This window comes from Rattus norvegicus, chromosome 19 (genome assembly GCF_036323735.1).
Source record: "Rattus norvegicus strain BN/NHsdMcwi chromosome 19, GRCr8, whole genome shotgun sequence".
Classification (NCBI taxonomy): Eukaryota; Metazoa; Chordata; class Mammalia; order Rodentia; family Muridae; genus Rattus; species Rattus norvegicus.
Genome location: NC_086037.1, coordinates 72,180,606 through 72,206,445, shown reverse-complemented (window position 1 = coordinate 72,206,445; position 25,840 = coordinate 72,180,606). Strand labels below are relative to the sequence as shown.

At 43.4% G+C, this 25,840-nt stretch overlaps 1 protein-coding gene across 18 annotated transcripts in view; it reads right to left on the bottom strand.

Annotated features, from left to right (window-relative positions):
- Pard3 (par-3 family cell polarity regulator) overlaps positions 1 to 25,840 on the bottom strand; it is a 549,854-nt gene that overhangs the window by 320,828 nt on the left and 203,186 nt on the right. For all 18 annotated transcript variants that reach the window (XM_017601371.3, XM_006255836.2, XM_017601370.3 and 15 more), the window contains exon 3: positions 12,074 to 12,254. In XM_017601371.3, coding sequence (XP_017456860.2) covers positions 12,074 to 12,254 — 181 coding nt within the window. The remainder of the gene's footprint in view (positions 1 to 12,073; positions 12,255 to 25,840) is intronic.

The window sequence follows — 25,840 nt, the reverse complement described above, 5'->3', positions numbered from 1 at the left end:
AAAGATTAGACAATGTTTTGACAAACCACGTTCCTTTTCATGTTTGCATTCCTAAAAGAGCAGAGAGAGAGTCTACCAAGAGGCGATGGTACTTAGCACCTTGAAACTTAATCATGAGAATCGTGCAGAACACACCAGCGACGGAGTGCATTTAGGACCAACACACATATCCACTCGATCAAATGAGGAAAAAAAAAAAAAAACAAGTTAAACGTCTTATTGACATAACCATGAAATCACTAGAAACGAGCGACCAAAGGAAAAGAAACGTCTTCACTTTCTCATCAGGGAAAAGACTGCAGCCTGCTACTTGGAGCTCAGGAAGTAAATGTTCCTATTGCTATTCTGTGGAATTGCCCAGAAAGATCGATCAATCGTCAGAAAAGTCTGACACATTCCCAGAATGCAGCAGTCTGTCTCGTCATAATCCCACCTTCACATTTACCTTACAGTTTAAGGAGTGTGTAGACTTAGCATGTTAGGAGCAATGATCAAAGCAGGAAAGATATAAAGAAGGCATGGAGGTACGGATGCTAAACATGGAGGGTCGTGCTTGATGGGACACTGTGTTCCTAACCCTCTTTAGACAATGAATATCTCATTACCAGCAATTTATCCATCCATCCATCCACTCGCCTTTAACCTCTAATCTCTTCTTTCACTGATACATGCTAAACTTAGTCCAGGTACCTCAGAAATGGAACTATAGAAACGCTCCATACCAATTTTACACTCAAAATCTGGGTAAAAGGAATGGGGGCACAAAGAGTTAAAAGACACATTGGCTCTAAGTTTTACCAAAAAAGGACACACAAAAGGCCTGGGTTTAATCCCTAGCACTGAATAAATCAGGTGTGCACATAGTGCCTGTGATCCCAGTACTGAGGGTAAAAGGAAGGGGTCAGGATTCAAGGTCATCCTTCGCTACAGGGTTGGAGGCCAGCATAGAATACAGTAAAATCTGCCTTAAATCAAACAAACAAATGGCAAAACTGTAACACAGGTTAAGTAGCATACACATGTAATCCGAGGGTTTGGAAGATGAAGGGGTGTAGAACTCCAATCTCAGACAAACCTGGAGGAAAAGCTAAAAACAGAGCGTATCTTTTTAGTAGTCTTTATGATAAGGCAAAGAGGCCTTGTAGAAACCCTGCTACTTACCCAGGAGAAGAACCCTGGGAGTCCCCACTCCCGGGAAATGCTTGGAAACACCTTTATTTCCGACCTTCTCGGTTTGTTTAGCTCATTTGTTTATTCGCATTGTTTCATTTTTAAGGCTGGTAAGGAGCAGTGGCCACCAATATGAGCCCACAGATAAAGCAAACTTCTCAGAAGCAATAAAACCCAAGGCCCTGAATCCAAAGTTGGCCCTATATACGCCTTGCTAATGCACAGAGTGGAGTCAGAAGGCAGGAAAGTAAGGCAGAGGACCACTGAGGCAGGCTTTGAGAGGGGGTATCTCCTAATCAAATGACTCAATTGTCCATGGTGACAGAGCTGTTACAGGAGCACCAGTCAATCCAAGACACAGATGCAGGAAGATGCTAGTGCACGGGGGCTACGGCTCAGCTGGTAAGGAGCCAAGCATGCTCAAAGACCCAACCTTAATACCCAGCTTCCATGTGGCTATAGGCACTAGGAGGACAGACGCTGGATGATCAGACATCCAAGGTCATATGCCACTACAGGAGACAGAGGCCAGAAGTTAATTATAATGTTTTCATATAAATTTAAAGCCTTAGACAATATAACAATGGCATCCAGTCCACACTAACAAAATCTTCCATGTTTTAAAAAAAGAAATCCACATTAAAGGAATTTTTGGTCAGTGAAACCGACAGATCGGGTATAGCCTGGGACCCTGGCAATGTCTCCACAGACTCAAACAGTGGTTGATCATGCTGCCCTGGAGAGCCTTCTCAATCCCTGTTCAAGGACACCAATGTGCTAGTCTCCTGAGCTGAGAGGAAGAACAGGAAGTTCAGCACTGTGGAGCTTGGACATACAGCGATGCACCGGCATGTACACATGCAGGCCAGAAGAGGGCACCAGATCTCATCGTAGATGGTTGTGAGCCACCATGTGGTTGTTGGGAATTGAACTTGTGGAAAGGTAGCATTCTTTCTGCTCCTCTTGAAACGTGGGTCTCCCTCTGTTGCTGAGACTAATCCTGAACTCCCTGGCCTCCAGCCCTCGTGCCTCTCCCATGCAGCGTGTGCTTACAAGAAATAAAACAAAACAAAACCCTGCATGCTCTGGAGAGGGGCATAAAATTAGCTGCAGAATGCAGGCGCAACCCTCAAGAAAATCATCAATTCTTTAAAAATAGTAAACACTCACGTAGCCAGTTCCTAAGAAATCAAGAGTAAAAAGGGCTGAACTAGGTAAAGACTGGCAGCTGAGGCAGAGGTCAGCAGTGGAGGATTCCCAGCCGCTGAGCTTACAGGACCCCGGGGAAGTCAAAGTGAAGTGCAGACCAGGACGGTGAAACCACCGCGTGGTTCGGTATTCACAGCCTGTACATGATTTTTTCTCATCGAAATTTCACGCAGTACAAAAGTGAGTCATTATCATGAAATTTTTTCTAATGATGCAGACAAGCTAAAAACAGAACAAACATCTCTTTAACCAGGGCATTTCTTCTAATCCGTCAAACAGAATTATATAATAATGGCCAGAATTCTGTTTTCCATAAAACAGCAGCACTCCACAGTGCTCACCTCAATAAAGCAAAGTGTAAATGAAGCTCTCCATGGTTGGCCCTCACTGCCACTGTTCTCCTTCTTGAGACGTATTTAAAATGACCAACCCAGCAGCAGCTGTACATCCTGTTCAAGCCTTCACTGGTGTACAGGCAGCCACCAATCAGGGAGCACAATGGCTCTGTCCGAGTAGCAGGGTCGGGGGAATCCCACTGGAACATTTGTTGAGCATGCGCAAGAACCTGAGGAGTTCATGCACCATTCATGATTGGGTGCAAGAATGGATGCAATCATGCGTACGACAGAAGTGCCGTGTTCAACTGAGAATATGGTGACAATCTGTGTCTGGTGGACTGGTGTGGTTTGGATATGATATCTACACGCCCCCCAGGATCATATATTTGGATGCTTAGCCTCCAATAGTAGCTCAATATCTTTGGGAGATGAAGCCTTCCAGGGGTAAATAGGCACCAGGATGGGAGGAATAATGGCGTCTGAGAGTTTGAGAACCAGACTCGCTTCTGATCTTTCGATCTCTGCTTAGGCACTGCAGCTATTGTGGGACCAGTTGCCCCACACTCATATGTTTTACCTGTCCTTCCTTTCTTGAGTTGTCTTTTGCCAACTCTCTTCCCTCCCACCCAACCCCCCCAGAGCAAGGAGAAAAATAACCAATGTAGGGGGCTAGGAGAGGACAACAAGGTATATGGACAGGGATACCACGGTCACGTATATATTGTTACATTGTGTCTCAGTTAGGGTTTTACTGCTGTGAACAGACACCATGACCAAGGCAAGTCTTATAAAGACAACATTTAACTGGGGCTGGCTTATAGGCTCAGAGGTTCAGCTCACTGTCATCAAGGCGGGAACATGGCAGCATCCAGGCAGGCATGGTGCAGGAAGAGCTGAGCGGTCTACATCCTCAACTGAAGGCAGCTAGTGGAAGACTGACGTCCAGGTAGTTAGGGTGAGGGTCTAAAGCCTATGCCCACAATGACACACCTACTCCAACAAGGCCACACCTCCTAACAGTGCTATTGCCTGGGCCCAGCACATACAAACCATCACATCGCAGTATTGCAATTGCTATTACTAATTACTAATGTCTGTGGTGATTTGAATGAGAATGGCCAGAGACAGGCTCTTATTTTCAAATGTTTAGTCACCAGGAAGTGGAAATATTTGAGAAGGATTAGGAGGTGAGGCCTTGTTGAAGGAGGTGTGTCACTGGGGGTGGGTTTGAGTGTTCAATAGTCAACACCAGGCTCACTCTGTCTCCCTGTCTGTTTGTCTGTCTTCACCTTTCTCTTCTCTGCCTGCCTGTCTACCCAGCTGCCCATGGGTAAAGATGTGAATCTCTCAGCTAAGGACTGGCAGCTTCCCACCATAATGAGCATATGGACTGAGCCTCTAAAACTGTAAGCAAGACCCTAGTGAAATGCTTTCTTTCATGAGAGTTGCCTTAGTCATGGTGACTCCTCACATCAACAGAAGTACAGTAACTACATCTAATTCCTACGTCTAATTTAAAAATTAAACTTTATTAGAAGTATCTATCTATAGAGAAAAACACACAGAAAGGTAGGGTAGCCGGTACCTATAATCCCAGCACTTGGGAGGTGGAGGCAGAAGGACATTCAGTTCAAAGTCAGCCTCAGGCCAGTATGAGCAGCATGAGATCCTGTCTCACACAATAAAATAGACACAGAGCTATCAGCTTACAAGAGAAAAAAACACTCCCTTTAAAAGAGGAGCAAAGAGGGGTTGGGGATTTGGCTCAGTGGTAGAGCACTTACCTAGGAAGCGCAAGGTCCTGGGTTCGGTCCCCAGCCCCGGAAAAAAAAAAAAAAGAAAAGAAAAGAAAGTCTCCATGTCATGGAGATAAAAATACAAAAAAAAAAAAGAGGAGCAAAGAGATCACTTCTCTGGCTAAAACAGCCTCCTGGTTCCTTCACCAAGGCTTTGAGATCCTCCCAACCTAGCCTTGCCTACAGATCAGAAGTCAGAATGATGTTATCCACTGGAGACTTTGATTCTGTCTCCCTTTCCCAGCCCACTTGATCCAGTTCAGACATAACCATAACCATTTGGCTAATCAGAACCCTTACTAGATACCATGTACTGTTAGTCTAACTAATCACCAGCTGCTCTTCCTCGTTCTAAACCCTAAATCTCCAGGCTGAAGCATCACTGCCAAGCAACGTAATATCCTTTTCTAATTCATTCTCGCAAACTCTATATTTAAAATAAACACTGTTCCAGCTGATTTAAATAACAAATCGGCCAATGGATCAGCCAAGGCCCACAATGACATTTTAATTAAGCGTGATAATAGGCTGCATAACCTAGCAGAGCTTTGAGACGCCCTTCGGTCACGGACTTTTCCAGATTACCGTTGGTCCGAGCTGCCCTGACTGATCCAGTTGTAATTTTCCATCTTTAAACATGAGAATTAACTTTAAAAAAGAAAAAAATCATTATTATCCTCACTACTTGTAAACTCTTCCCATACATAGCCTCATCATCTGCTTTGTGTATATACTGAGACATAAGCACGTTTATGAATCATAAGATAACGATATACACACATATATCAAATGATTAATAGGCAACTACCAAAAAGGCATAAAAAGACACCTAGTGGACAGCGGTACAACTGCAAGGTGGCAGCTTACTCTTGTGACAGCTGTTTGCTACTTCACACTTAAACCAGGTGTGGTGGTTTATACCTTTAATCCTAGCTCTCTGCAGGAAGGGGCAGCCAAATCTCTGCACTGGAGGCCAGCCTAGTCTACAGAGTGAGTTCTAGGATAGCCAGTGCTACATGTCTTGAAAAGTGAAAGAAAGGGTTGAGGAGAAAAAAGGAAAGTAGCTGTGAAGCCCTAGAACACACAGGTGTGTAGGGTACAGACACCTGCAGCTGTGGAGCCCTAGAACACACAGGTGTGTAAGGTGCAGACATCTGCAGCTGTGAAGCCCTAGACTGCAGATACCTGCAGCTGTGGAGCCCTAGAACACACCTGTATGTAGGGTACAGACACATGCAACTGTGAATTCCTAAAGCACACAGATATATAGGGTACAGATACATGCAGCTGTGAAGGCCTAGAATAGATGGTGTGGAGGGTACAGACACATGAAGCTGTGAATCTCCAAAACACACAGGTGTGTAGGGTGCAGACACCTGCAGCTGTGAAGCCCTAGACTGCAGATACCTGCAGCTGTGGAGCCCTAGACTGCAGATACCTGCAGCTGTGAAGCCCTAGACTGCAGATACCTGCAGCTGTGGAGCCCTAGAACACACCTGTATGTAGGGTACAGACACATGCAGCTGTGAATCCCTAAAGCACACAGATGTGTAGGGTACAGATACATGCAGCTGTGAAGCCCTAGAATAGATGGTGTGGAGGGTACAGACACATGAAGCTGTGAATCCCTAAAACACACAGGTGTGTAGGGTACAGACACATGCAGCTGTAGGCCCTAGAATAGATGGTGTATAGGGTACACATACATCCCAGACATTTCAGAGAGAATGGGAGGGAGGAAGTCAATGAGGGAACCCACAGTATGATGGGATTTAAGAACAAATGAAACCAACAGTTTGCACTTATAACAAGAGGCAGAAACAGCAGGATGGTGAGGTGGGGAGCAAGGGCAATTCTAGATTCAGTTCAGCTTTCAAATAATATAAGTATGAAGACATTGAAAGGACACGTCAAATGCAGAATGCTGAAAGACCTTTACTATAAAACATCTATTTCCTAAGGAGGTTTTCTGCAGCACATCTGAGCACTCTACTATGCACCCACACTTCTGCCCTCACCAGCCACCATGTAATCATACATAATTAAGACTCTTTATGGAGCAGAAAGATGTTGGTCTGTCTGTGGGCGCTGCAGTTTTGATGAGAAATGTCCACGGGAAGCCATGCGATGCAATCGAGGCTCACCAGCACTGCTAGGAAACCTTAGAACCTTCTAGAAGCAGAGATTGCAGAGAAGCACGTCATAAGGAATCAAGCCCTCAAAAGGTATTATCAGACCTTAACCCATATTCTCTTCTAGTTTACTTCCTGGCAGTTATAATGCATTCACTGAACTCCTGCCATGATTCACAGTGAGATCCACAGGCCCAAGCAGCAAGATGAGATAACTCTAAACTGAATCCATGAGCTGGAATAAATAATTTGATCAGTTACGGACACTGGTTATCTTTGGTGCTTGTGAGTGATCGAAATCTCCCTCTCATGGTGGGCAATAAATTGATAAATAATTGAAAATCAATAGAAAAAAATTTAAAAACAAAATGACTTTGACTTTCAGGGACATTTTCATCCTTTGAAATGTCACCCCACAGAGACCGTTAGTTACATCTAGAAGTGGAGGAGGTCACAACAACAAAAGCTTTCGCTCACCCAGTCACTGGGAATGACTCAGTGGTTCTGAGACAGAAGAGAGATCTCCATCTGGCCACAAGAGCCGAATAGGATCAAACAAAACAGGGGTCGCAAAACTACTCTGGGTGTTCGAAAATATTGTTCTGAGAACTATAAATAAGCAAACATATCCTCAAGAAAAAACAAACAAGAGATCTATGTCAAATGCAGCAGAGAAAGAGATTTGATGTGCAGGCTTCCAAGCAGACAGAGTAAACCACAATATGTGTAGGACAGGAATTAAACAATAAAGGTTTGAGCACCAGATGCAACAGGAGACAAAATAAAAAGATACTTTGTATATTTACAATTCTACAGTGTGTACTGAAACACTTTCATGTAGTTGTATGTGACAACTTCCTTCATAAAGGATAGAGCACCAGATGCAACAGAAGACAAAAGACACAACAGAAGATGGAAACAAAAAGATACTTTGTATATTTACTATTGTACAATGTGTACTGAAACACTTTCATGTATTTGTATGTGACAACATACTTCATAAAGGATCGAACATCCGATGCAACAGAAGACAAAAGACGCAACAGAAGATGGAAACAAAAAGATACTTTGTATATTTACTATTGTACAGTGTGTACTGAAACGCTTTCATGTAGGTGTGTGTGTGTGTGTGTGTGTGTGTGTGTGTGTGTGTGTGTAAAACAACACACTTCTTATTGCCATTGAAAAAGGCTTTCTACCTCAAGATAGCCATGACAACACAAACATCACAGATTTTCAGGTGCAAACAACCATTGCTCAATTTGATAGAAAGACAGCATAATCAGGCATATAGAGTCAAGTCCCATAAAAAAAAGGAAGATCAAATCAGGCCCTCCAGGTCAAGAAAACTTTAATCATTAAAGACAAGAAATGATGGAAAAATGATTGTGCAGTGGAGAAATCGTTGAGGCAGGAATGGTAATCTATGACGTGTAGCAGACGTGGAAGGAGAGAGAACTTTCTGTAGAAGGAACCAGTTCCACATGACTTGCCTCTAATTTCAAAAGCAACTTCTGAAGAAACCTGTGGTTCATCTCAGGAATACATGACATGGAGACCCGATGCGTGACCTGAATCCTACCAGATCAGTCTGTCCTAGGGGGAACCAGAATGGTCTACCAGAAGGCCAGAATTACATGTGAGGGTAACAGGCACAAAAAGACAATGTTTCTCATGCTATTGGACTGTTGATCACACACAGAGCAAAGCATCTTTATAGTACATACGTTAAGAGGCGTGTGTGTGTGTGTGTGTGTGTGCGCGCGCGTGTGTGTGTGTGTCTGTGCTAGTGTGCTATGAGACTAGAGTGTAGCACTGTGGAAGAGGACAAGCCGAGCATGTAGAAGACCACTGAGGCAATAAGCAAAAGTACTTCTCACCCACATGAATAAAAGCAAGACCCTAATATTCATTCTATCTATAATTGACTTGGAAAAACTGATGCCATCCAGGAAGTGCAAAGGTACATTTGAATCAAGTATCTGGAAATGCGGCAAATTAACCAATAAAGATGCTGTGGCATGTACGTCTGCCAGTTCTCAGCAACGATTCTTTTCTTAGATTTAAAGACCTAAGCTATGGTTGTGCCTTAAGCACACATGTGCTATTATTTTAGCTCGTTCCGCCTGTTGCCAAGTGATAAACATGGGGAAAGCGACGTGGGAATTTTCCTATGGGCTTCGTGTTTTAAAAGCCTGTGATCTTCAAACGTCCTTCATACAACACAGTGTCCAGAGCCTCAGTGGGGAGGAGGCTGCCCCGTGTGTACATGTCGTGGTGCTTCCTGGGTAAGGCAGCAATGTGACTTTGAAGGATATCAGCGGGATGATCACAGATGAGAGTCTGCCAGCCAGCGATGCCCTGGCCACCTCCGCCTTACCTGGTATGCTTTGAAGCCTCGTATGTCTTGATTGTGAAGTACGCAGATGTATTTTACTCTATTTTCCCACAGAGGAGCGATGTGACCAGGCAAATATGAAAGTGCTTACAACGTAAATTGTCACATAGCGATTGCTGGCTGTGAAACGGGAAACTCAGAAAAAGAAGTGCGCTTCTTTGTGATACTGAGTTACCATTAGGAAAAGATAATTTGTTTGTTTTTTCCTCGTGGTGTTTAAACATCATCCTTTGGAACAAACAATGTGGTGCAAGCAGCTAGCCACCGTCGCCTGACAGCCCATCTTCTCTGCCAAATCGATCATTAGGTTTGGCGATTTTCACCTGCTCCCCCAGTTTGTGTTTTAACAGGTAACAGGCATGATCCTGCTCTTACTGGCTCCATAGCGAGCTCCCAGCAGCCCTTTGTTAACGCAGCGCCCCTCTCTGCGATACCTCGACAGTGCAATCACTCTATGCACAATCCACTGTTTTTTTTAAACTGTCAATTTGGTTCGCACCATGGGAGACCAGCTTAGCTTCAATGAAGCATTAGTGTAAGAGTCAGTGTATATAAGTCTTATATGTAAGCCCATAATACAGCACTAAGCACACTCAACAATGATTAACTGAGTTCTACACTCAAAAGCAGAACCCAGAAACTGTAGGAATTTTGTTAAAATGCCTGGGGAGACTCTCAAGTGGGTATAGGTTGAGATACGAGGCACCGGAGTCCTCTTCCCATTGGGTTAGATCGTCCAACCTTTGCGATAGGCCGGAAAGGAGAACACTCCGTTTATAAACAAACAATGTTGGAGACGTGGCAACCAGAGTGGAGAGAAGCTAAGAACTTCTTGCCCTGAGCCTGTGAACATGGTGGCATTTCGGGTGGATCGGTACGTGTTGGGCAAAAATCACCAAAGATATAAAACAAAATGCCTGACACCCTATAAAACAACTTCTGACGGAATACTGGTTTTCATTATGCAGAAGTAAAATATTCACTATCAACCCTGCAATTAGCTAGAAAATTACAATAATTACAGCAATTTTGTATCCCATCTCCAGTCCAATTAATAGATATATGACCTTGTCAACATGTAATAATCAGAATGCATCCACAACAAGGCTGTGGATGCTGAACAGAGCTTACTCAGTGAGGAGGCAATTACTTGAAATTCTGGGAATAGCATTTGTATGCCATGCTCTATTTGAACAGCTCAAAGCAAATACAATAGGATGGAATCTGTGGTTTCAATATATATTTAAATCAGATCCAAAAAAAAATAACATGTTAATATCAGCTAACTGTTAAAAGGCTGGATCACTCAGCCAAAGTCTTCTCTATCTTTGAACAAATCTTTAAGTAGAATCTCTATATTCTCAGATAAGGAAAAATCCGAGATCAAAAGGGAAAGGTGGAACAGCCAGACAGCTAAGCCTTGAAGGCACTTATTGCATGAGCCTGGTAATAGGAACTCAATCTGAAAACCCACATAAAGGTGACAGAGAAAATAAGCTTCAAGATGTGTTCCTCTGACCTCTGTATATGTGCTATGGCACATGGGCCCACATGTACACAGCATTCATATGAAGACACAGTAAGAGTTAAAAAAACACAAAAAACAAAACAAACAACAACAAAAAAAAAACCTAGGGGAATTTACTTTATGGTATAATCTTTTAATAAATATTACTTTTTCTGTAAATTCTAAAAACTATCAAATTAGTAATACCTTAAAAGTTAAGAGAACATTTCAGGAGAAAAAAATGATAATTTTACAACAAGATTTGGTGGGGAACCAAGGATGTCAGTGAACAGTAAAGAGTTTGACATTTATCTTACTTCGTTTCATTTTCTGTAGAGATTTCTTTTATTTTATGCAGGGTCTCTGAGAGAATTATGAGGTCTTTTCTTTTCATTCTTTGAGTCTTGAGTGCTTAGTTTTCGACTCAGATCCAAGCTGCCTGCATATTTTAAACTTCTAGCTGAAGTTGACATAGATAAGACAAAAAGCAAGAGGCGAACAAGAGAGGAGGCACACACAGCTTAGCTTACAAACAGGCAGAACCAAGTTGTTGAAATGCAACCGACCACACCAGCAAGGGGAGAAAAAGGAATCAGAGTACATCCGAAAGAATAAAATACACATTCTAAGTAATCACCCATGTTGCGTTTTAGATACTATGTAACCGACTATAGAAAAACATTTGCTCTCGGTCAGTAAAACCTCACCAAGTACTCTATCTGAGGTAACTGAGGGGATCTTAAGCAGAGATGCCTAAAGAAAGATACATGGACTTTAAATTTATTTCTTTGACGAAGGAATGTGGGTGTGGCAGGGTCCCATTACAGGTAGGACTCATAAGTGTTTCTGCCTGCTTCCTGACAGCAGGATTAGAGGCGTAAGTCACCACCATACCTTACCTGAGTTACAACCTGAACAGTACCTGCTGTTAAATGCAGCTCGGCTCTGAAATTTTATAAACATGTATTATTTCTAGCAAAAACATCTCACTTTTCTAAGTAAACTGCCCAGAATTGGTTATGGAATTCTTCAAACAGATATCCTGAGACTAAGGGTCCCCCCCTAGCACGTGACACATCATAGACTGTGTCCCTAACTTGCCTGGAGGCTTGAATTCCCTCTCTCCCAAAACCCCTGCAGACATCTTTGGTGCCAAGGTCTCTTCTTCACTAGGTCTCATGAAATACATGGGCTGTGAGTCGAGGCTACGATGGGGCGGACTACGAGAAGCCTTTGGTTGTTTCTATTTACAAAGACAGAGCAGGGTTGCGCACTGTAATCTGTCTTCATTTACCCTTGGCGAGCAACCACAAGTCTCTACTATAGACAAAGCTAACCCCGTCTATGAACAAGTTCATAACTGCTGGCTTCTTGTGTAAAAGATACTGGCCCGGGGTTCAAACTGTTAACCAGTGTCTGATAAACACAAAGAATTCCATTTGTAGGAGCAAAGGCAGATAAAGAAGCTGGGGGTAGCTGAGAATTAGGATGAAACGAGCGGAATACAGAAAACTCTCACTTACTTGCCCGAAGGACTGAAGGCGTGACCTCAATTTCACTTGTGGTTTGATAAGGCCGAAAAGCAGAAACATTGTTGGTGCCCAGCTCACTGCCGAATATCTCTGGACTCTGGGTTCCCGTGGAGCTGGCACTCGTACCATCTCCTCCATGGTGGGGATCCTGCTCATCAAACACTGCTACCAGCTGGAAATGACAGGAAAAAAAAATGGCACTTGTGAATGAAGGCATGGAAATCACTACGAAAGGCTCCACCATGCTGAGGCAAACCTAGGAGAAAATACCGACAGCAATGTATCCAAGAATGCTAGCTTTTTAGGAAGCCCAACCTCAGTGAAACATTGTTTCCCTGAGGCTTGATGCTCCAGTCACATGTTTCTAGGAAGTGAGTTTCACCATCTAAAATGTCACAGGTAAAAATACAGTAAGAAATCCCAGAAAGGAAGGGTAGGAATGCATTTAAATCTTCTCTACACAGACATGCTACTGAGTATAAGGAAGATCTATATACACGTGTGTGTACATGTATGTTTTCTTTGCCTTCTTTCGTTTTCTCACCCCGAAGGGTCTCAAGTTGCCCAGGCTAGCCTTCAGCTTGCTGAGCACAGGGATGATGTCTTTCGCTTCCTATTTCTCGGTCCTGGATTACAAGACTAACCCACCATATCCTGTGATGCTGAAGACTGAACCAGGCCCCCTTACTACGTGCTAGGCAGATGCTCTACCAGCTGAGCTATGTCCCCAGCCTCGTGTGTGTGTCCATATTTGAATGCACACAATATATGCTTCTCTTCGAATGTGAGGACGGGGATATTTAAAAATATACTCCTTTCTCATCATTACTGCATAAAACTTAAAGAAAGGCCAGTGAAATGAGTCACAGGCAAGAGTTTGATAAAAAGGGTGGGGAGGGACAAAGACAGAGACAGAGAGAGACAGAGAGAGGCAGAGAGAGAGGATGCGAGTAGACAAGACAATAGGAGGGAAAGGACTTGCTTCTGAGTAGCTTTGCACGTCAGAGGCAATGATTGTGATTCATTGGCTAAGACACAAACAACCAACTGAAGTCAGCTATCTGCCAGGACAGCAACACAAGGCAGCGACTCTGAGGACTTAGCAACAACACAGATAATCCCGACCATTCTGCAAACAAATACATGAACACACTAAGTGGGATAAAACAGAAACCATCTAGATTCACTGTGGAAAAAAAAAAACACTATTTCTACTGTTTAAAATAAAGCTAACTACAAAAGGATGGTCATATACTTGCTATTCCAGGGAGGCAATTTACTTCGTGCGTGCCCATAGTCTAGCAACTCCCACTCTACTCACAAATGCACAGATCAGGAATGAACAAAAGCGTGAAAATATTTTGGATGGCGAAAGCCAATATTTTCACTGTCAGAAACAGCAGTTGCTGAAAGGGAGAAGCTGGAAGGAGCTCTGTGGTGTTAAACTGGAACTGGGGCTCCGGAGAAACTCATGGCTCCCATGAGTAAGCCACCCCCACCCCCAGAACACCACTTCATTTCTGTGAACACCACCAGAGGTTCCTAGAGAATGCCTGAGCTGACCTGGATGAATAAGCCAATCACTGGATGTGGGCCATTAATCAATAACACCGCAAGTACCAGATGTATGAGGCCGTTGTTGGCAAAACCAAGGCATACCATTGATCACTAAGCTTTTCTATGGAACATAACATACCCTACAATGATAAAATATACCATATATAATGTACTGCTATAATTGTTCGTGACCGGCAACGTAGTATGACAACATAGTAGGTTCTTTCACACCAACAAACGAGGAAAGCATTATGCTATGACCTCACTGAGATAATGAGAATTCCTAGATCTACTGTGGTCTACTGGGTAGCCGGTGAGAAAGATCTTATGGTGGTGGGCAGCTACTGGTGGCCGGGCACACAGAGAGGTAGTGTGTATGAGTGTTACAGATGGATCTCCTAGATCAAGTCGAAGAGGTCCCAGCCTTGAGAAGCAATAGCATCCTGGAATCAATGAGCACACTTCATGCCCAGATCTGTTTCTAATGTCATTTGCTAGTAAGGCAAGGTGTCTTGAAAAACAGCTGCTTGACAGGGGATCAGAGAAAACGCACATTGATTGTGAAGGCCTAGCAATGCTGAGAGCAAGGAAGTGTTGGAAACAGAGGAAGCACATCAAAAGGAAGCAGATACAGCCGAAATTCCCTGTCCCCTACAACCAAAGCTCAGGACCAAGTAAATAATTCCACCCGGGAGATTACATTTGCAAAACAACACATCTGAGAATCTGTGATGGCGTCAAAAATGGTGGAAAGCTGAGACCTGTAGAATCCAAATGATAAAGACAAGAGTGGGGTCGGGGCATGGCTCGTTGGTAGGTGGCTTCCCTAGGATGCTCAGTGCCCCCTCATTTCATTCCCAGCATTACAGAAACAAGGCATAGTGGCAAAATCCTGCCATCCCAGTACTGTGGAGGTAGAGGCAGGAGAATCAGAAATTCAAGGTCATCCTTGACTAGACATCAAGGACACTGGTCTGGGCTACATAAGTCTCTCTCTATTTCACAAGTAAATAAATAGATAAATGGATGGATAAGAATAAACAAATAAGAAGCAATGTGGGTATAAATTGTCATTAGGAACATTCGTAGAAATAATTGTCACAGCGAAATCTACCAGTAGATTGGTACTTCTATCGATGTTACAGGATGAAAAGATAAAGAGAAGCAGGATAATTGCCCATCTCAATAAAGGCCTCTGCCTACAACTGACATGCTTCATCCTTGGCTACAGAGTAAGTTGAGGACCAGCCTGGGCTATATAAGACCCAGTCTTTAAAAAAAAAAATCAATAACAACGATGGATGAATGAACAATATTGGAAATAAAGTCGTCATTAGGAAATCCATAGAAATAATTCTTTCCAACAAAACCTACCAATGGGTGCCAAAATGGACGGCGAGAATAAAGAGATACCAAATGTTTGCCTGTCTCAAAAGGCTCCCCACATTACATGTCTGTCTCAACCAAAAGAGGAAAGGTTAAGTTACCGCTGCCATGGAGAGGGTGGACAGGCATGACTCTGTACATAAAATCCGCAGTGATCAGAGCGCCACCCCTGAGAAGGACAGAAGGCCATTTGTGTGGCTGCTGTTCCCGCCAAACATGTGTCGCTTCAACTGAATCATAAAATATCAGGTAAAACTAAATGGAAGGGCATTCCACAACGCAAAGATTACTCTGAACCACAGTACGATAGTCATGAAGACCGGGGAAATATGACAAAATCATGTAAACAGGAAATCCCAGAAAAAAATAAGAAGTGCTTATGATGGTATCCTCTGCTGGATCTAGGAAAAGTCTAACCCAGATGGGTAAAATCTAAAGGAACTTTGAAAATCAGCTGACACGTGAGCTGAAGGTGGGTTGATATTGACAACGACTGCCTCTGATTATAGGTGATGCAGAAGTTCATTCAGGAGCTGATGAAGGGATCTGGAAACATCGGGTAGCTATCTCCAAATTCTTATGAAATTTATAATTTATCTCAGATGAAAGTTTTCAACTGTCAGTTGTAGTCACAAAATACTACAAAAGATGTCACTCTGGTTCTCCTCGGAACTAGCACAGTCAACCAGGGCTGTGACTGAAAGGAACCGTCTGTCCTACTGAGGTATTGCAAGGTCCACGCTCTGTAATTAAGAGATGGGGGGGGGGGGAGTACATTCACAAAAATGTGAGCTGCACTCCCTCATTGCCTAGACAGGTTTACCATCTTAAACAAGTACCTGCTCCTACCCTCGTGTCACGGAGACAGGCAGAGAAACAGGAAGCCGGGAACTGTGCTCTGATGCACTGTGCGAGGAACTGACTAGTCCACTGGGACTTCAAAGGAAGATGAGCCTTGTAATAAACAATAGAAAAATATCCTTGAGAGCTAAAACAACAGGGAAGGTGTGTGTAGGTGTACTCCCAAGTTTCCAAATTGTAATTAAGTCTTGTCCTCCCGGTGTGCCTGGTAGATCCCTCTGCATCAGAAGCACAGAAGTCTCCTGACGATGAAGATCAGGGTACTCTTTCTGAAAACAGATCCTTCCAGAGCTATGCTCCTGATGACATATCCATTGTGACTTTGCTCTGGTAGCATGAGAGCAGTGTGAAGAACTCACGAACAGAGACTGGAGAGATGGCTCAGTGGTTAAGAGCACTGACTGCTCTTCCCGAGGTCCTGAGTTCAAATCCCAGCAACCACAAGGTGGCTCTCAACCATCTGTAATGAGATCTGATGCCCCCTTCTGGTGTGTCTCAAGTATACTTATATATAATAAATAAATCTTTTTTATTAAAAAAAAAAAAGAACACATGAAAAAAATGAGCATGGCTCTGATTGAATAAAACTTTATAAAAATAGGTAGTAGACACAATTTGATATGTGGTCATGGCTTTATGACCCTCCACACAAGGGATTCCTGTCTTTCTGTTGCCATTCAACTTTAAAGTTTAAATTTCCAAATAAAGCCAGTCAATGGTATATCTGTAACCCTGACAAGCTAACAACACCCATTTTTGGGTTGGTTATCAGAACGCAGGATTCCTACATTGATTTAAATATCATATTCTATACACGCTGTATGGCTTAATATGCATTTTTAAGCTATCAATTTTTGACATTTTGTTGCTTAATTGGAGATAATTAAAATTCAAGTTTGTTATTAACTATGAGATATTTTCTCAAGAATCTAGTCCTTTCTGAAAAGTGAAAAATGGAGACAAAAAATTACAAACGAGTCTCCAAATGCCCAATATGGAAGTGCTTATACATGTATATTAGTTTCAATAATTATCTCCAGCATTTTGAGCAAACACAGGATTAAGAAATCTGGACTGTGTCGTGAATAAATGCTACGTGAATCTCGGAGGCAGAATCGCAGTTGGCGATTTGCAATGTGCCAATAACATACAATTTTACAGCTTCCTTTTAAAGCAAATTTTAAGTGCCAGGTGCAGAAATGAAGTAATTTTGTGTTAAATTGGGAAGGATTTATAATTTTAGAAAAGCTACTCTACAAGAATACATACAGAAACACAGCAAGAGAAAAACGGGACCTCCGCAAAAACATCTCAGATTCAAAAAAAAAAAAAAACTCCCTGCATGCCCTTCGAAAAAGTAAAAGAAATGTAGTTTAAGTTTCTAAGACGTGACTCAACTCTGTATTTTAGAAGATGCAATCTTCACCACCCATGAACTAGATCGCTCTTTAAGATTCACTTTGAAGTTTGCTTTTTAATTATGCTTGTCTGGAGTGGGAGTGGGGACAAGCATACAGATGGCCTCAAGAGACCGGAAGAGGGTGTTAGCTCCCATGGATGTGGAGTAGTCGTGAGTATCCTGGTATGGTTTTAGGAGCTGAACGGGGGTCCTCTGCAAGAACAGTGCCTGTTCTTAACCACTGAGCCATCTCTCCAGTCCCAAAGGCTGCAATGTAATAGTTACCAGCTAATCTCTCTTCTGTTCCTTGCATCTGATAATACGATGGGGAAAAAAGAAGAAGACCAGCTGAATCTGGTTAATTATGGGATACGCTACATGTAAATACACCCTACTCGGTGCCACACATTCCCCACCAGAACCTAGTAAATATACATCGCACATCACTGCAAACTACTCTGATGAGTAAGATTATGAGCAAAGCAGGCAAAAGCAGAGTGGCCAAACCCAGAACTGCATTTAAGAGGAGGTCAGGCTTCTCTGGAGGGTGGCTGGTGCACTGTGAGCCTCCAGTTATCTCCAAATGCTTCCTTATTGGAAGTGGGAAACAGGATGGTAGCTACCCATAGGCAGAACAATGGCCTCACACCAAGACTATCATGTCCACACCTCTCATAGTGAAGGACGCTAAGTTACTTGCCATGACCAATACAACTTTATGGACAGGATTCAGGTTAGTGACCAGAAAACACAGAGGGAACACAGGTGATGTTAAAAACCCCCATCTAGTCAAAGCAGCACGGCGTTATAAAAGATCTCCCGACTTTAGTTGGAGACCTGTGATGGTGGACAGAGATGCTGAGCGCTTGCTTTTTAAGATGACGAGAGAGAGCCTTGAGCCAACGAATGCTGACATCATGAAGAGGCGGGAAAGGATCCCCCACAAGCAACATGAAGGCCGTGTGAAGACTAAGGTCATATCTCTCCATCTGTAACTGCATGTGAGTGAGCACACATAAGCAAGCACACACACGTGAAGCCTCTGTGTGCTTATGTGCACTGTGTGATGTCTCACAGTAAGAAGAAGAAACCAATGTTGACCCAGCAGGCACATCGCTGGTAGATCCTCGTTTAGTATCAAGGTAGTATACATGCATTGTAAATACAAAAGGCTAATGAAAAGCCCAGCTGGCGTGGTTTGAGTCTACACACAAATATGAAGGTTTCTGTTTGAAAGGATCACAAAAGGAAAGGCCACAGAGTGGGTAAGGAAGTCTGCTAGAAAAATGTTCAGATCGGCATAAAACCAGGAAATGAAGCTTGACCCTCCCATGGTGTGTGACAATTCTCCTTAACAGAAAAGGAAAGTGGAGACCAAAGAGCTGGGCTATCCAGGGTCCTGGTAAAGTAGGGATGGCTGAAAAGCAAATTTCTTGGACCTTCAATGCTCCATGTTCTCTATCTCCCTGCCTCTGAACATCTCCCTCACTAACAACAGGCCCAACAGCCAGAGTCTGCAAACTCCTGAAGCCTCTAGCTGGGAGTATCTTGATTAACTCACGTCAGTCGATGCAATTCTGAGCTCACCCCCTAAAACTTGCTGATTATATTTGGTGGTCATCAAGATAATCACAAACAATCCGAACGTCATGCTGTCGTGGCTCAGTATTAATCATGGAACTTAAAACGGAGGGAGGGAGGGAGGAAAGAAGGAGGCAGCAGGCTGGGATTTCAACTAAACTAGTCAACAAGCTGGGCAAAAGAATACACGGGAGTCAATGCTAGACTGTGTTGTGAACCGTATAGGCTATGTCAATAATCAAACTTACCTCAGGGCAAGGTCAAACACACACACACACACACACACACACACACACACACACACACACACACACACTTTCCCAACACCTACAGTCCCTGTCATGATATTACTGAACTGTCAGAAGCAAGTGTGGGTGAGTTCACAATGCAGCCTTCTTCCTATGAAAGGAAAGGGCTTTCCTTCCTTCAGGCCCAGGCCTGCCATCATCTTCTCCTGCCTCTGTGATCTGACTTACAAGCCCATAACACAACAGGGTGTGGTGTGATATGAGGCAATCTACACTCCCATCTCTTACACAATACTCCATCTCAAAGCTAGCATGATGATGACCCATGCAGAACCATACCCTGTTACACTATCGGATCTAGTTGGAAAAACCGGAAACATGAAGGAAAGGAGTCTCTTACCAGTTGTACCCTGGACAAAAGAGTCTCTTATCAGTTGTCCAGGGTACAACTGAACAAATTGCTGGCAGAAATAATCACTAAGAGCCCTCAAATAAGAGTATCAGATCAGCCAGGGAAACATGCAAAACACCTGACTTTTAATTCAACCTCAAAGGCATATATTTCTCTACAAACAAGACTATGGACCATGCTTCCGGTCAAAACACTTCTTCCCTCCTTGTAACCTAAGTGTAGGAAGAATTTCTGTGACTTTTCTATACCTATGTCTTTAGCCTACATTCTTTACTCATTTGCAACATGTATTTGCAACATGTATAATACAATGTACCCTCTACCCCCATAGCCTGGTTCCCTAAAGGAAATTCACTATACTACCGTGTGTAGCAAAACATTGTTATTTAATCTTTCAAACACTTTGAACAATTGTAACCTCAAAGGCGGACAAAAATCATATACAGAGCTATCCTTAAACTACAGCTGTCTTGAGGAGACCAGATACAGATATGGTGTTTATTGTCCTTCCCGTGAGTCTATCTCTAGTTACTCCAGTTTCAATCTGTATAAAAGCCTTTTCTTAAAGATTTCAGAAACATGACATCATTTTCCTAACAAACTCCACTCTGTTTCACACTAGCTCATCCTGAAACTCTTTTCTTGATGGATGCAGTTACTCCAGCTTTCCCTCAGTAAAAGTCTCTGAAAGAACTCCCCTGGGCTGTCTGCCTCTGCCTGTTAAGTGCCTGTCTCTCTTTCAAGAGATTATAAAACTAAAGTCGTGATCCTTAGTTAGGAAGACTTGCTGCATTTCTTAAGCTAGTGAAGCTCCCTGAGCAGAGAAGCCTGCCTGTTTCACTAGCCAGGGCCACTTCCCTTCTTACCCTCACCACGAAGGTCTCAATGGAGGCTGCACTTGGCAGACTGTACTGGATCAGAGAGCACAGGTGACTTCCATCTATGTCTGGGAACTCAGAGTGTATACAGTCTACCCATGAACATATAGAAAGAAAGGAGATAAGTCACAAAAATTTACTGCCAGTCCAGTCTTATGCACTCTAAAACTTCGGTTTTGTTTTTTATTGTTGGGGGGGGAGGGGTGTAATCAATGCTCAAACACTGTCCACCTCAAATTAGAAATATGAAAAAAATCACTTAGTCCCACATTTTGGAGACTGCGTTTAACCAAGTTTTTAAAAGAGAAGAGAAGAGGAAAGAAAGGTGAACGAGGCTGTTGTTGAGTCAGTCAAGAGAACAAAGTCACAGAAAACCTCAACTGAGTGTCAGGCCTGGGATGAAGCAACAGAGGTCAGCAGAGCATCATTCTGCACTTAATACAAGACAGCACTTTCAGTGCAGAAGACAGCCTGTTTCCAAGGCAACCTGCCACGTATATGGGAAATTCACTTGGGAGTCGGTAAATCCTGCGAGTGCAGAGTTCACTGTTTGAACAAGACACCCACTGGCAACTTAGCTCCCTCTAAAAGCATGACCGGAAAATAAAGAGAAGTTTAACTGCTTCAAAGGATAAAGGAGATTCACACGACTCTATTAAGATGTGGAGATGGGCAGATAAAACGAAAACGGGTGACCTCAGATGAGAAGGAAAAATTGGTTCATTTTCAAGCTCAAAGGCACCGATCATGAGGAGTGGGTGGCAAGCCTGTCCTACTAGTGTTCCGGAGGCTGAGGCAGGAGGATAGTCAAGTACAGACAAGCCACTGCATACAGGTCCAGCCTCAAAACCCCCCAAATGCACCAGAGCATACATTCTATTCAAAGTCCTCACTGAAAGTTGGAGATAACACATACTGAACGGTCAGTGTGCACGCTGACAACCAGGAGTCAATAATAGCAAAAGATGAAAATCCGTCAATTTATTTTATAAAAACCTAAGCCCCCTGTTACATTACAAAATGGCTTTCAGTTTCATTTGCATACAAAAGGAAAGAGAAGAGGGTGGGTTTTAGATATCCGCTGGGGCACAGCCGGATAGCTTCAAACATTTTCTGAAGTGTTTGTTGCTCTGTTCATTGTTTTAGCATCTTCTACAGGCTAGATGAAGATGTCCTTGACATTAGCTTAAATTATCTCTGGTGTACAGTACCATGCTGATTAAATTAGGTTCGTTTTAATCATCTGGCAGGTGTATTCTAAAAGCAACCAAATAATAAAAAATGTTAATCAACTCTTCATTAGTACAACTGGTTTGGCAGTACTTTAAAAGGTAAACACACTGTAAATACTAATTGTGTGCCAGTCCTCCCTCCCACACATATATCCTGGGTAAAAACAATAGCACGCAAGCATCCCGTGTATGTGGTGGGTAAAAACATAATAGCACATGGGCATCACATATATGTAATGGGTAGGAAAGTAAAGACAGCAGCACACAAGCATCCTGTGTATGTGGTAAAAACAAGAACCAATAGCTTACAAGGACTCCATCCAGCTCGCAAGTCACTTACAGCCTTTTGCTGCACTGCAACTCTCCTTAGGAGTAAATGCCACAGAACTTAATGAGTTTACCTAAGGAAAAAAAATCAGAAGCCAGATTTTAAAGGAAACTGATTCCAAGGAAAGCAGGTCTCAGCCTCCCCTTACGTCTCAAAGAGAATGTCCCAGAAGATGACCTGGAACAAGTGTGTTACAGTTTCTCTCACCAAAATGAGTGAGGGGCTGGGAGGTGACGACCGACCAGCTGTGTGGGCCTGAATGTTTTCATTACCAATCCGGGTCTGGTATTAGTGATGAGAAACGACTTGGGTTGGTTACTGCAAGCGACAAGTGTGCAGGTCCTTGATGAGCTACTATTTACTCAAGAGGAAGTTTCAGGCCTGAGAGTCTGGTCAGAATGTGGTGGCAGCCCCGGGGTTGGCAGCTAAGCCACATAATCTATATCCCAAAGACCACACCATCTCATCAGCATTTTTCCCTGTGGAGGGTTTCAAGGGGTGCAGACAGAGGACCAGAAGAAAAAACATTCAGCGCCGGTTACTCCGATAATGAAGAAGTCACCAGAGCCCAGATTAATAGGAAAGCAGTGGAGTGAAAAGACAATTAAAATGTATAATTATGAAAATGCAGAGCCCAGACTTATTTAAAGGATTTGGCATGTGTGGTACGGGTAGTACCACAGAGGTAGGAATTGCACGCAGGGTTTGGGCTCCCAGTAGGATAGATGGGCGAGGGGCGGAACCCGAGAACACACCAGTGACTAAGCAATCGGCTTATAGAGACCCTGAGAGGAAGAATAGAGGGCTGGGGGGGGGGGGGGAATTATCATAATTCTCACGGATATGAGAAGAATGGGGAGCCTCTCAGCCTTGAGTCTGGCTGAAGACTCAGCCAGTTAAAATTCACTGATTCCAGCACGATTAACCCTAGCTGTGAAGGCTGTCAGCACAGAGACTATAGGTCTGTACACAAAACTATTTTCAAAGAAATGTTCACATCCCAGTCAAGGAAGCTGGCTGTAGGTTTAAATATGCAGAACCCCATCGATAGGGCCTTTATGTGCCCCTAAATGTTTTCTAAGGAATCTCCCAAGCAAAACTGTGGACTTTGTTTACATGAGGGGAACCAAAGCTCCGTGAAATTCTGTGCACCCAACAAGGGTGAACGGCTGATGAGAACTTAAGTGACCAGAGAGGCTGAAATGTCACAGGACCAGACCATAATTATAACTTATCTTGGTGAGCCAGGGAGATGGTTCAGTGGATAAGAGTGCTTGCTGGGCGCACATGAAGACATGAGTTCAAGTCCCCCAGAACCATGTAAAAAGCTAGGAGTGACTGTATGTATCTGTAACTCCAAAACCAAAAGCAGCAAGCTTCTATTCAATGAGCGCGCTTGTCTTAAATAAAGTAAGGCAGAGTATAACAGAAGAAAATACGCAAAGGCTTCCTATGGCCACCACAAACACATGCACAGGGTCTGACACACGTGTATATGCACAGCTCGAACATAAATATATGCACTAAAAATTACTTTCAAGTGAAACAGAACATTATCCTGGACTCTCCTTAGCAACCTTAAAAACCATTCGTTACCCACCTGGGTGTGATCTAACAACATTCTTGTGATCAGGGAAATCCTTTGCAATGCACAGATTCTCTAGCTCCCACCAACCTAAAGAGAAGACAGCATCTGGGGCCTACTATAGCGATTGCCAAATCTTGCTGTATCCTGACTAGCTAATGTTCTCACCAATGTATTTAAAAAAAAAAAAATGACAATTTATATCTTCATCTATTACCATAAAAACTTCATTAAATGATTGCTATATTGGAACATGGCATTTAGGGTAACGTATATCTGTGTCTCCCCCAAGCCATGGTCAATAAATACTTGGTTCCTCTGGGATGATGGGTATGTTTTTCCTATGCCGTCCCCTTGAGATATCCTAACTTCATGCCTGCAGGTGAATGTTGCACGCCGTACTAACACACAGACTGCCAGGAGGTCAGAGCCCAACTGTTACATAGCAAGACTCCTTAAAAACAGAGCAAATCCCAACAAAGAACCATGAGCAAGTCTAATATAACAAGCCATTAAGCCGGGAACCTTCCCTCAGGAAACGCGCGCGCCAAATTGCTGCTGCTTCAGAACTGACCTCATTCAAATGTGTCAGACGGTAAAATACATTTAAGAAAGTGTCAAATCACGGGAGGGGAAAAGTCACCCAGAAATGGAGATCTCGCCCTGCCTGTGGCAGAGGAACAAGCGGAGTACCGCAGAGCAGAGCTGCCTCTTGCCTTGGTGTTCCTCGCCAAGCGGGATCTGAACTGACCCAGGGACTTAGTAACACACAGCAAGGCTGCACCACCTTTTACAGCACTGCCTGCCGAGCGAAATCGAAGGTTAGGGCTGAAGAGGTGGCACAATCGGCAAAGCGCTAACCCTAGTGTAAAAAGCCAGGCCCGGTGCAGCACATTTGGAATGTCTCAGCTAAGGAGACAGAGACAAGCAGGCCCCTGGTGGCCACTGGCTACCCAGCCTAGACTACTGGGGATCCCCAGACAAGTAAGAGAAACCGCGTTTACGGGGAAAGAAGTAACAGTGGTCAGTGCCTAGAACACCACTCAAGGGCACCCTCTGGCCTCCACAAATACAAGAATAAGGCAGGACTGTGTGTTGCTAAGTCCCTGGGTCAATTCTTGGTGTGTAACCTGCTGGGTTCTTGGGAAACTCAACTCCAATGTCAGGTCAGCTGTTCAGAGGTAGCATTTTCTCCCATGCTCTTAGGAGCTGGACCTGTGACTTCACTGGCCTGGTGTCTACTTAAGAGGTAGCAGGGTGCATCAAATAAATGCAAGCAAGAAACAATGTGATAGCCATGTGATAGCAAGCCCTGTTGACAATGGAGAGTCACGTGGTCACGTGAACTTGTGTGGAGCATGAGGAAGCTATAGGCAGACTGACAGGAAGAGCTGGTCGTGAAGGATGGGAGTCACAGAGGTCAGCTTCAGGCAGGCCTACACAAAGGCAAGATGCACATTCCCCGCCCCGACACCCCATTCCTGAGCAAAGCCTAGAGGACAGAGGGAGAAAGCAAGCTGAGTGTCTTCTCCCTTTACACTGGATACAGTTGACTCTCCTAAGACGGGAATAGCACTATGACCTTTTTAAAGCCATTTATCCATCGCAACAAAACCAAAGGGCTCCAAGGAATAAAGTTTTCTTGATGGACACATTTTGTAAGCACGTGAAAAGATGCTTTGCAAGAAGCAAATTTGGTACAAAACGAAACGTGGACACGTGGTTATTTACGGTCACTTGTAGAGGGCGTGTTCAAATATCTTCCTGCACAAACTCCACACTGTTTCCACTACAGCTGGGGCTCTGCCTGCGATGTCACAGGGAGTGCTGCGTTTTATGATGAGCAAGGCAAAACACAACACAAGGAAACACAAGGAAAAGATCCCACGAGCAGGCACAAGAAAGAGAGCCACTTGTCCCTACCTACTGACGGAAATCCCATTAAAACACTCAATGAAAAGCTAAAATGTATATGTGAAGGACTGTAGGGCAAAAAAAAGGGAATAACTATACATGTGTGTGTGTATATATATATATATATACACACATATATATACATATATATATTGATAAAAATAAAAGTAACAACATAAAAATTTGAAAGGGGAAGGGGGTGCCTGACGCAATCTTATGAGACAGACAAACTTCCAAGGGTGTTACCGACTTCATTTTCTGTTGGACAGCTACTGCAAGGCACGCAGCCTACCCTTAAGAATAATTTGTTTTCCCATGAGACTTCCTTGGAGAGAACTAAATTTTCATTTTCAACCTATAAAAATCAGGTGCAGTCC